At 56.1% G+C, this 12,280-nt stretch overlaps 3 protein-coding genes across 3 annotated transcripts; all 3 read right to left on the reverse strand.

Annotated features, from left to right (window-relative positions):
• Window positions 1-1,195: 1,195 nt before the first annotated feature.
• MYCGRDRAFT_104715 (uncharacterized protein) lies at window positions 1,196-3,412 on the reverse strand (the record flags this gene model as incomplete). The annotated part of the gene is made up of 5 exons (XM_003851936.1): window positions 1,196-1,593; window positions 1,653-2,692; window positions 2,748-2,759; window positions 2,890-2,902; window positions 2,962-3,412. 5 exons carry the CDS (start codon window positions 3,382-3,384, stop codon window positions 1,219-1,221), a joined length of 1,863 nt encoding a protein of 620 aa, XP_003851984.1.
• Window positions 3,413-5,056: 1,644 nt separating this feature from the next.
• Window positions 5,057-7,316, reverse strand: MYCGRDRAFT_109714 (uncharacterized protein; the record flags this gene model as incomplete). Its single annotated transcript, XM_003851935.1, has 3 exons — window positions 5,057-5,816; window positions 5,867-6,340; window positions 6,400-7,316. The coding sequence occupies 3 exons, from the start codon at window positions 7,314-7,316 to the stop codon at window positions 5,057-5,059; spliced, it is 2,151 nt and encodes a 716-aa protein (XP_003851983.1).
• A 2,256-nt stretch (window positions 7,317-9,572) lies between these two features.
• Window positions 9,573-12,026, reverse strand: MgGUS2 (putative beta-glucuronidase glycoside hydrolase family 2; the record flags this gene model as incomplete). Its single annotated transcript, XM_003851934.1, has 2 exons — window positions 9,573-9,976; window positions 10,133-12,026. The coding sequence occupies 2 exons, from the start codon at window positions 12,024-12,026 to the stop codon at window positions 9,573-9,575; spliced, it is 2,298 nt and encodes a 765-aa protein (XP_003851982.1).
• Between the last annotated feature and the right edge of the window lie 254 nt (window positions 12,027-12,280).

Genomic DNA, 12,280 nt, shown 5'->3' on the forward strand with positions numbered 1-12,280 from the left:
ACTTGCGACTGCTTGTTGCGCGGCTCTTACACTGTGTCAGTCGCCGGACTGATCAGAAGAACATAGACGTACCTCTCGGTCTTCATCAACGCCGTCATATGCGTCTTCGCCTCCTCGTACGCTCCCGTCGAATCGGCGTCTCCAGTAACTTACCAATGTCAGCAGAGGAAAAGCACAACCACCTGCTGGCATCTCACTCACATCCAGGCAGCACAACAGTACTCCTCACTCCCGACTCCCCGTACTGAGCAGCCAGCTTCTTGGCCATGTCCATCTACCCAACGTCAGCAATCAGATCGACTCCTCTCAACCCGGGGAACCTCAGATACCACAAGCTCCACTCTTCTTCCCTCCTCCAACCCATCCACATCCTCAAACACATTCACAACCGCTCCCCTCCCTTCCCTACCCATAACCTCCGCCAACTGTCCCGCAAACCTCTCCAACCCTGCCACCTCCCTCCCCTCCTCGACGATATTCACCAGCCCATCAACCCTCTCCGCCCCAAATTTCTCCTCCACCGCCCGCAGTACCCTCTCCGCAGACTCGGCATCATCAACATCACAACTCTCACATTGAAAATGCGTTCCCAACCCTGCGTTGAGAGACGGATCGCAGGGACGGGTGTCGACCCCGAGCACGAGCGCGTTGGCTTTGAGGAGGGATTTGCAGATGATTGTCCCAAGCGGACTAAACGCAGAGGTCACGACGCAGACCCGGTATTGCAGATTGAGCGGATTGGTGCGGTTGATGATGGACATTTTTGGAGGACTGGTGAGGACGGGTGGTTGGGCTTTGATTTTTTTGGGTGTACTGCGGTTTTCAAGGATGGGGAAGGTAGGTTATGTTGGAGGTGGGAGGGGTCGAGGAGGATGAGTGCCTCACTTCCACTCGTGCGAGAAAGTTTAAGTGCTTGGGGTTTGTTGCCGACCCCTGCTGGTGACGGCGATGCGTTCTTGTTCACAATCGAGTGCAGCAGTATGCCGGTAAACAGTATGTGTTGTCGTGAATGGTAGGAGTTGCAGATGATTGAAGTATGTCCGAACGTACAGTGCAGTGCCACTTAGCCGCAATGAATTGACCGCCTCACTTCGTCAGTACGCGAGGAAACCTCACCGACATGTCGAGCAGCCATCAAGCCCAACAAAGGACCACAATCGAGCAGAGAAGAACTTCATCTTTCGATCACTATACACCCCCTTCCCTCTCCCCACACCCTCAAGGCCTACTCTCCTCCTCATCAACCTGTCTCGGCGACCGACCCTTATATTTCGTCGGCTCAATCATATTCAGCTCATCCTCTCTCGCATCCAGCGAGCGCCACGTCAGCCAGAATCCAGCACCACCAACAAAAGCCAAGATGGCCACGACAGCGTAATTCCACACAAGCAAAGGGTCCGTCGCGAGGGGTACGAGGGCTTGTCCGAGAGCGGCGGAGAATGCGTTTTGCAGCAGGTTCACGCCCATGACGAGACCTTTCATGTTGTCGGGGGCTTTGCTGAAGGCGTATTCGAGGCCGGTGATGGAGGCGAAGATTTCGCTGAAGGCGATAAGGCAGTAGGGGACGGCTTGGACCCAGACGTTGATTGGCGACTAAGTATGAAGTTAGCAAGTATCTCAGCCATATTTGGAATGAGAAATATTTCACTTACCTCACAACCCAGTCCTGTCGATACATCACGGGCATCACAGGCCGATGTGCGGTAAATATACAATTGAATGATGCAGGAGCTGATCATCGAGGCCGATGCAATGAAGAAACCCCAGGTGATGCGCTTGATGGGAGTAAAGTTGAAACCAGTCTTGCGGATCGCCGGGTAAATGAGGAAGTCCATGATAGGGATGAATAGGATCAAAGTCAACGGATTCAAGTTGTTGATCAAATCGTTGGGAACACCGTTCAATGCCATCGTGGCGGATTGCGAGGTCAAGTTGTTGACCATTTGGTTGTAGGCGAGCCAGTACAGCGGTAACCAGGTGAAGACCTTGCAGGCGTTGAAACCACGAGCGACCTGGTCGACGTAGTTGTCGTCAAACGAGCTCATCCATGCTGGTGCGTTGTTGCCGAGGGTGCTGGGCTTGACACGATGCCAGAAATCCTCGCGCTGGAAGTTGCGGTAGGTGGCGACTGGGTTGAGAGTCCAGCAGCCCTTGCTCGCGAGGGAGAGCAATTTCATCGAGTTGGAGAGCACACTTCCTGTAGGTGGAGCCATCACGTAGTGCTTCTTGCAGAGGATCAAGACCACCGGCGCGACGAAGAAGAGGAAAGTCGGCAGAGAATATGCGAGCCAGAAGCCAACGTCGCGCTCAGCGTAGACCATTCCGATGCCTCCAGCGAGGGATCCGACGTTGATCATGAGGTAGAAGTACAGGAATACGCGGGAGTAGGTGACTTGAGGATCACGAATCACACGCTCTCCGGATTTCAAGGTGATAACCTTGGGACGGTTGTCTTTAATCTGCTCGGCGAGAAGAGGCGCGATGTTGGATTTGAAACCTCCGGTACCGAGCCCCATGATGACCAGACCGACGGCGAAGCAGCCGAGAGCACCCTGCGGGTTGTCCATGACGGTGGGGATGGAAGAGACGATGAGAACAGTGTGCCCGACGAGCGCTGCGGCGATGGAGTATTGGATTGTCATGAATCGTCCCAGATAAGTGTCGGCAATGTAACCGCCCAGAAGTGGCATCACTGAAATTCGGGTCAGATATCGATAAAGATATTGGGAGCACTCATCACAACTTACGGTAAGCCCAGACTAAAACAGAAGGACGGAAGGTCAGCGAAGTTTCGGGTCCAAAGGGCTGAGAGGCGGACTAAGACCTGCTAGCATGGACCGAGAAAGAGTCTCGGACCGCTGCAGGCCTTTGACCCTTCGCTTTACTTACATTGGTTGAATGTCTGTTGGGATTCATGGTCAGATATCAATAACGATATTGCGAGCACCCATCACAACTTACAGTAAGCCCAGTCGAAGCCTGCTGTCCCTGCCCAAGACCACCCGGCTGCTTGCAAGACGCCTCATCCCATCCGGGTGCGCTGAAGCAGTTCTGGTTCGGCTGAATCTGGCCGGTGCGGGATCCGAACGGTCGAGGTTGCTGGATAAAGTTGACAAACAGCGCGGTGGTACCGTAGTAGGAGAAACGCTCGCAGAACTCGACAAAGGTAATGGTGTACGATTGCCATGGAATCTTGCCGGAGACACGGCGGAGGGTCTTCATCTCCTCCATGGTCGGCTCGACCTCATCGTCCTGACCGGCGTTGGACGAGGTGGACAATTCTTTCGAATCGCCAAAACCCGTCTTCTCGTCGATGGGATGCGAGATGCTGGCATTGCGAGCCTCCGCCATGGCGTAGAGGTCATCAGCGATGGGAGCACTCATGGTGGGCGGGGAGGATGGAGGAAATGGGGAAAGGTTGGGACGGGAAGGAGGGCAGAGGTGGGCATGGGGAGATGCAGGCGGTTATATAGCCATACCAGACCTCTCCCATGAGGGCTATCGACTCAACCCTCCCCACAATGCACATCCCTTGTCTCCAGCAATCTCACGTGGCAACGATAGTATAGCGTGACTTGGCAGTCCCGAACAAGACGCGACTTATCAAAGAAAAAGCCTCGGAAGTCCGATAATTGGTCGCTCGGAGGTCCGCCATTGGTCGCGTGCGAGGGCTTCAATCGCAGGTATCGAAGGAGCGTGTAGTATCTGCTGTGCGGGTGTCACGGTAGCATGCTGTCCGCCGCGGCGACGAGCGGTTCGACGGCGTGGCCAAGGCGGCGCTGTGGCCACGAAGGGAAGGTCGGCGTCTATCAAGAGTGATGCCCAGACAATGGTCGTGTCTTGACTGCTGATAGTGCGGCCAGGCCAAGACTTGCTCAGCCCTTGGCTGCCACTATGGCGGGTGTTGAACCCTTCCTTGGATTCTCCTTGTCGTGGCCGCGGCAGCGCTTCGCCACGGTCTTTGCTGCTGCCACCACTGCCGCTGCATCGCATGGCGCCGGGTCAGCAAGTCAGCTCCTGCCTGATTGGGAAGTGATGCTCTAGAAGGTGTATCGAAGGATTGTTCCCCAGAGAGATTGGGGGCGTGGAATGGAAAGTGAAAAGACAACGCCCAGGTCTTGGCAGATTTGAAGGCAATCGGCCGAAGACCCCAGCTTGGGTTGGTCAGACTATCACGAACGAGTGGCACAGTCTGTTTTGTGGGTTGACGATATCAACCGATAGCACACACGACTGTCATAGATCGCACAGCAACGCTATCAGATACCCTTTGGTGCGCAGAATTTGTCGTGCATGCCCTGTTGGTGAGATGCCGCAATCACCTCATCAACCTCGTAGAACTAGTCTATCCTGGCAGTGCTGGCAAACTTTATGCTCAGTCGGCTAGGAAGTCAATGCCATCGACGGGCTGCGTGCGAAGGACATACACACCGCTGCGTGAATGCCGCATGCTGCTTCAAGCACAGATTTCAGTAGGTACGATCGTCAAGCGATACCATCTGCTTTGCAGTGCACAGCGCCCACGTGGAGTCCACCTTCAAGCTCCGACAAGAACGCCTTGGCCGTCTACAGCGTTCTGCGATAAGCCTGGCATTCGAAAGCTTCCATATTCACCAGGAATATCCTCGTAGAGATGCTGCTTCGCCCGTGTGCGAGTCGTCTCCGTCGTCGCTGAGCGTCAGAATGCAGAGTGCTAATAGCCGAAACCCGGATTGGATGCAGCTGATCATCGCATGGGCTACGTTTGCAGAATGCGAACCAGCTGAGATCGTAAGGAGGAGGCCAAACTTGAAAGTTTCCCTTTGCCTGGTAGGGCGGTGGTTCCGGTAAAAAGCCGAGGATTCCTGTTTTAAGGTACGGTCGGCGGAGGTGTTATTAACTGCCCAGGTGTATGTGCTTATTATTGTGTGAGTGCGACGCAGAAACAGGCGACCGTAGGTAGGGAGCAGTGGACCCACCGTGCGAACTTGCAATGGGATCATCCTCATCTCATTATACTACAAGTCTCTGTTCGCCCACGGGTCGTTCATAACTGTACACATTCCACCACACTCCCTCAATCCCGATTAATCACCCTCAAACTCCTCCTCGGATGCACCATAACCCCGACAAAACTCGGCTCCCGTCCCGCCAGCAGATCCTCCTCCCCATCACTAACATTACTATTCCTCCTCAAACTCGAATATCCACCCGCCACATTTCCCACCCCACCACCACCACCACCCCCACTCTCACTCCTCCGATGCGACGAACTCGCCCCGCCCTCACTCGTCCTCGTCAACCACGGCGTCACACCGCCTTCACCCCTCGTCGCATAACTCGAGTCACTAGGCGTCATCTTCCCACTCGGTGTCGAACCTGGGTTCGTCGTCGAAGAGGAAAGCAACCCCGCGATACCGGGGACTTTTTCCCCCCGGGCTTGCGCCTGCGACATTTCCACGTGCCGTTTGTAGAGCTGGAGTTGTTTGCGGTAGACGTAGGTGCAGAAGGCGAGGTAGCAGGCGATGAGGAAGAGGGCGCCCGCGAGGCAGCCGGCGACGATGGCGGCGATGTTGGGTCCTGAGGAGGAAGAGGAGGAAGAGTTGTTGTTGTTGCCGCCGGTGGTTTGGGTGGTGTTGGAGATGTCGTAGGTGATGGGTTTGCCGGTCGCGAGGGGGCCGGCGGTGGCGGTGTTGATGGGGGTGGTGAGGGTGGCTGAGCCGGAGGGGTTGCCGCCGACGACGTCGATGACGGCTTGCGGGACGAGGTAGCCGAAGCTGCCTTGGAGACCTCCGGGGGAGGAGGAGGTGTACTTTTGGCCGGCTTGCTGCGCGAGGCTGATGGTCGTGTTAGCGGAGTACGGATTTGTTGAATGGAATGTACTCACGGATTCTGTCCATTGCTGTCGGTCACCGCCGCGGCACGGGAGTTGGATGAGCTCTCGCCTCGGGACAGCGATGTAAATTGATTGACCCATTGTAGATTGCTCATGTCAAAGACGTAGACTCCCGGACTCTCGCAGGTGAGTGTTTGATCTCCGGTGTAGCCTCCCACCATGACCATCTGCGCATCCCACACGTTGCAAGTGTGTCCAGATCGACCAGGTGGAACGGACTGACCGCCTTGGTCGACTTTGATCCAGGTGAAGGAAGGTAATGTCAAAATCCACATGTCGTCGTACTGGGTTTGATTGCCGTATGGAATGAGGTTCTGTCCGCCGAACATGTAGATGTTGTAGGATGAACCATCCTGTGCGGCTGCGATGGTGGCGCAAGGATTGACGCGGATGTTGGGAGTTTCGCCGGAGGTGGCTTGTATGTACCAGGTCGAGTTGGCGATGTCGTACACGTTGATATTGTTCCTGGGAGTGGATTAGTAAGGATGAGGTGACGATGTCTTCCTCGGAGCAGTCCAACTCACATTTGGGTAAAGCTCTCATTGGTACCTCCAGCCATCGCAAGGAGGATACCCTCGGCGCCGAATCCAGGGACATAGACCAGCAGTCCGTCCGCACGTTCGGTGAAGCCAGGCAGAGATTGCACACCACCTTCCGTGACATTCCTCCATTCTCCACCTGCCGGAGCAGCCTCACCACTGTTGAGTGCAGTGATTTGGTTGTTGGAATATCCGGGAAATGTGTACTCCAACAATGACTGCAAATACACTCTAGCAACGCTCTGTGACCATCCTTGAGTAGTGTACCCATCGAGATGTCCTCCGAAATAGAACGCTCGTCCGATCGATGGCACGCTCACGCCTGCGCCCTCTGCAGCTCGCTGGACAGGCTCATCATCAGAAGGCGCGCTGACTCCGGTGGCAGTATTTGGGTCACTGTGCTCGATCCAGGATCCTTCAGAAATATCATACTCCCACAACGAAAAAGGTGTCGGAGAGACAGCAGGCTTCCATGAGAATTGTCCGCCGTATAAGAAGAGAGAGTCGTATGAATTCCACAATGATCCCAATGAGACATTCGGTGGTCCGGAAGGTTGTGGTAGGCCATCAAGCGCCGGCGTCGCGATTTGCCAAGTCTTGGTGAGATCGAGCGAGAGAAAGTTGTTATTCCACGTATTCTCGGTCTGGCTCGACTCGGTCGTGGCTTGTCCTCCATAAAGATATAGAGTGCCATTCACCACGGCAGACATCTGCGCCCATCGTTGACACACGGCGGTGGGACTGTCTGCTCTGCGATCTAAGATAACCGCATGAGGATCTGCAGGAATCGCTCCGCCGCTGACGGGTTGCAGCGGCATCGAGGCATGTCCAAAGAATGATGTGGTGTGGAGGAATGGGAGAACGGCCAGCAAGAGGAAAATCATGCCACCGAAGCGATACATCATGGATCGATAGCCCACGGGGAGTGGTGATTGAGAGTGAAGTCGAGGAGGGTGATGGGGAGATGGGGCGGAGAATTGTTGATGGAGGTGGGCGCGTGGCTTGGGAGGGTCGCCACTCGGATCTGCAGGAGCATCGTCTGGTTCTAGCCGTTCAACCAGTCGAACGTCGTCTTTGCTGCGGAAGCGGACGGCGAGGGTGGGTCGTGGAGGTCGTAAGGGTCGTGAATATTGTCGAGGCCGTGATGTCGATGTCGATGCACATGATGATGAGGATGAAGAAGACGAAATGGATGAATTGGAATTCTGGTGGTACGATGCATCCCAAAGCGAATCGGCCAGCGGCGGTGTTGGGTGGTGCATGAATCTAAAAGCGGCGTCTGACGCGGTGGGGGTTGATTGCGGAGAACCAATACGAGGGCTGCCTGAGGTTTGGCTGTACGCGAGAAGTCAATTCCGACGACAGGAGAGATGTAGAGAGATGTAGAGTATGTAGAGATGTATACCGCGGATGAATGAATGAATGGACAAGCGAAACGAGTCGAGGAGATTTGGCTGGCTGGCCTGTCGGTGGATGGACGCTGCTCCCTCCTGCTATCGCATCGTCCTATCGCGCCGATAGGATGGGACAGATCTCGAGCTCAGAGCAGGATTAAGGATGTCGGTCGGTCGCACGTCAAGGCTGCAGGTACTGTGCGGAGAGAGAGGACAAGGACAGGATAGGATAGGACAGGACAGGATAGGACAGGACAGGATAGGACAGGACAGGACAGGACAGGACAGGACAGGACAGGACAGGACAGGACAGGATGACTGCGTTGATGTGCCACGAAGAGAGGGATTCGATATACCTGATCTCGCATCCCTCTCCCACGTGTTTGGGGCCATGCCATCAAACGAGTGGCTTTTCCTCGTCTCTGCGGGAGTCGAATGTCCATCTTTTGCCCACTTCATCGCTACCCATGACTTCACACGTGCGGCCGCTAGAACTAGGCTTTCTGTGGGGCTGGTCGAATCGAGTCTAGCGTCAGAATCACACGTGAACCCAATCGCGGAGAACTCTCCGATTGCTCTCATCGTCGTCACCTCGCTCGCTCGCTCTTCTCGTCCCGCAAACATTCTTCTCGAATGCAGACTCGCCTCGGATAATCTCGATGCCACCGCGACTTCACCTCGATCGAATGCACACTGACGGGTCTCCCACGATGGCGGTCGACGGAAGAGCGAGTGGAAAAGACAATGCGCGCGGACAGAGAAAGAGCAGCAACACGAGCTGGAGGGGAAGAGAACCACCCCGCTGAGTCTGCTCAGAGACGTCTCGGAAAATCAGCGTCTACAAGTCAGGACCTGCCGTTGGCGTCCAAGAAGGGAGCCCAGCTTGCACCACCAATGTCTTGCTCCTCAGGGCTTTGCGCTCGTCTTCCATAACCCCCGATTGTCCGTGTCCATGGTATGTTCCATCATTTGGAGGGGTTGTACAGTCCATGCGGCGGTTATGTCGCGCTCGAGAGCCCTCACAAGCGGTCATCAGTCCTCCGTTGCATACGCCTCTTTCTCGTGACTGTCATGACGCCGCGCGCGGTCGGTGAGGTATCCTAATCATCGTGGGTGTGTTCATCCTTTTTGGACCGCAAACGCAATTGTGACTCTTCAGCGAGAGGCTCAGCGATTTGGTCGACCCGCAACGCAACGCAACGCACCTGTGATTCGGTTACAACGACCTCTGCCTGCCCGGTCATGGGTGAAGGCGGGAAGTCTGGGAAAATGGCGTATGCGTTGCAAAGGCGTCAATGGTGCGGCTGACTTTCAGCTGCTGCTGGGGAGGATTCACGGCGTCTGTATTTGCCTTCCTTCTCACGCTTCGAATACGCTTATGGTGGCTCCACCGTCGGAACGCTGTATTCGAGTCGCCTCAATGAAAGCTTCCTACTCTCAGCCATCCGGCACATCCATCGTTGGTTCGGTCTATTCCTCCATCGTCTGCACCTGTGTGAGGCCGCATGCACGACATGATCTGCTTACTCCATTCTGACGCTAAAGATGATGAAGATACAAAGAAGAAGGGTCAATATCTACAACTACCGTACGACGGCTGAAGGTGGGTAACGCCATGTCGACACGCCTGACTACTGTTGCATCCTCCCAGATCGTCCCGTCCCGAAGCCAAACCGACAGGCTCTCGCGCCGAGTGTGAGATTTCTAGGACTCCGGGCCATGCGCCTCATTCGATTCTGTCTTGGTCCGTCCACCAAAAAGTTCTCATTCGCGAATTTGCTCCAACACCACAGATCCCCCGCCATGACGATCGCTGTTGGCCAGCACGGTGACTTTGCCCGGCTCCGTGCCGGCACGAACAATGGCCAGCGCCTGCCCATGCCACGTCGTGTGGACATCGTCATCATACCTTTCGTAGGTCTTTCTCGCACCGCTTCCAAAGCCCTCGAGCCGGGCTGGTCCGGTCACTGACAGTGTGACGAGGTCGTCATCCAACATCTCCACCGTGCCGTCCTCGTCGCACAATAACACACGGATGAAAGCGAGATCCATGCCATTGGCGCGTATGGTCTTGTTCTCCAGCACGAGTTTCAACCTCGCTTCCTTGGCCGAACGGAGAGCCGTTTGAGATGTTTGGCGGCCTTGACGATACCCAATCGCGACGATTTCTCCCGGATAGTATGTCGTGTTGAAGCGCGCCAGGTTACCATATCGCCGACCGGGCGGGCGCAGCATGTAGATGGAAAACACGGCCGTCCCCGCTAATGTAGACAGAGCATACGCCCAGGAGGGCACCAACATCGCGGACACGACCCCCATCACACCAATCGCAACCGTGGACGGCGACAGTCGCGACGGATACCTGCCGACCTGCTTCTTGCCCAGCGACGTGCCGTTCAGCAGCACCTCCACCTCCTCGTCGTCCGACACGACATAAATCTCGGCACGTTTGCCCGCGCAGCCCTTCCACGACCAGCTGTGCTCGGCGTCGGTCTTTCTCCACGGCGATCGGAAAGTCTTCTTGTCGACGAGATGGGGCGGGCGAACGGTAATCGCCGGACCGGAAAGTAAATGCCACGCCGCCTGGGCCAGATACGCCGTGTGGCCGGGAACACCGATGAGGTCGACGGCGCCACATCCCGCGGAGATTTGCGGATACGGCTTCTGAAAGCTGCCTTTGCTGGTGTCGTAGATCCAGTCGGCCATGCCGCTCTCGCCGAGATAGTCCCATCCCGTCCACATGAAGTCGCCGATGAGGCTGGGAAGGGACTCGACTTGCGACCAATTCCAGGAGATGTCGTCCGGTAGCGTCTCCGTGCCGAGGAGGATGCGATCGGGATGGAGGCGCACATCGGTGGGGAATCTCACCTCGCCGTAGTTGTAGCCACTCACGTCGACGAGGTGGAAGAGATCCTTGGTGACGAGGTCGGCGCGGGGGAGGCGAGGCAGGTTTTTGACGATGAAGTGGATGAAGGCGAAGAGAGCGTTGATGGAAGTACTGTCCAAGTTCCAGGCCTCGCCGCTAGGGGGTTGAACGTTGACATCTCCCGTTCTCTTCGAGGGCCAGCCTATAGCCGCGAGCATGAGATTGATAGCCGCGGTGACTGGCCTAGTCGAGTCCGACAGACGCACGCGCTCGACCAGACGTCTCGCAGTCTCCAGTCCGTACACGGATTTCGGCTCCATCAACTCGTTCCCGATCGAGTACATGATGACAGAAGGATGGTTACGGGCCTTGCGCACCATAGCGTCGATCTCGACCTCCCATCGATCTGCGAATGAAGGGGCATCATCGTGGGTGGACTTGCGACTGTACCAGTAGTCATGATACTCATCCACGACGTACAGACCATGCACATCGCACGCGTGTAAGAGCGCCTCGGGAGCGGGGTTGTGAGAGCTGCGAATGGCATTGTAGCCGTTGGCCTTGAGGATCTTGACGCGCCAGAGCTCATAGTCCGGGAGCGTCACGCCGCCGAGAATGCCGCTATCGTGGTGTATACAAGCGCCGCGGAGGAGAGTCCGCCCGCCGTTCACTAGTAAGCCGCTCTGCGCGTTCCATTGTAGTGTGCGAAGTCCGACCAGTACGCTGTGGGATTCATCTCCGACTTTGACAAGCAGTGTGTACAGATGAGGGTTGTCGTCAGACCATAGGACTGGCCGAGCAACATCCAGCGGCGTAGAGACTTGCAACCCCTCCGTCCGAAGCTCCGCGCTTGCGACTTCATGTTCCCCGTCGAGCAAACTGAACGACACATCGACGACTTCCCCGGCAGGATTGTCAATCTCCGCAGTGGCCATGGCACGCACCGAAGGCTCGATCGCTATAGTCTGGAAGAAGACACCGCCCGGGCGCAGGGAGATGGTATTCCGGGCCACGATCCACACTGGCTTCAAGACTCCCGACCCGATGTACCAACGCGCGGACGGCAGTTCTTCATTCTGCACATGCAGTTCGATAGTGACCTCTTGATCTCCCCGCAGGAACTGATCGATCTGGATTTCAAAATCCGTCAGACCCCAGGAATTGCCGCCCGCGGGCTGACCATTCACGAACACCTGACAATGTCGATACACGCCTTCAAAGTAGAGGAAAATCCTCTTACCACTCCATGAAGGTGGTCGACGCCAAGTCTTGCGGTACAGGTAGCTGCCACCCAAGAAGTAGGCCTGTGCAGGACCAGAGGGCGCGTCGGCGCTACGTCCAGTCTGGATCATGGCGTCCCGCGGTAGGAAGACTGGAGTGAAGGACTGCCCGTCGACGACGGACCGCACGTGCCAACCATCGTTGAACGGGAGCGTGGTGTCGGAAATGATCATCTTGACTGGCAGAGGGTCATGTTATTGTCCGAGGTTGGACGATAATGCATGCGATCGAGAATGTGTGTCAGTTCGGAGATCAAGGGAGCTGTAAGTCGTGTGTGTGAAGATCCGGATGACTCCGGCTTGTATACCTCGATCGACACACAGCG

This window comes from Zymoseptoria tritici, chromosome 6 (assembly GCF_000219625.1).
Source record: "Zymoseptoria tritici IPO323 chromosome 6, whole genome shotgun sequence".
Taxonomy (NCBI): Eukaryota; Fungi; Ascomycota; class Dothideomycetes; order Mycosphaerellales; family Mycosphaerellaceae; genus Zymoseptoria; species Zymoseptoria tritici.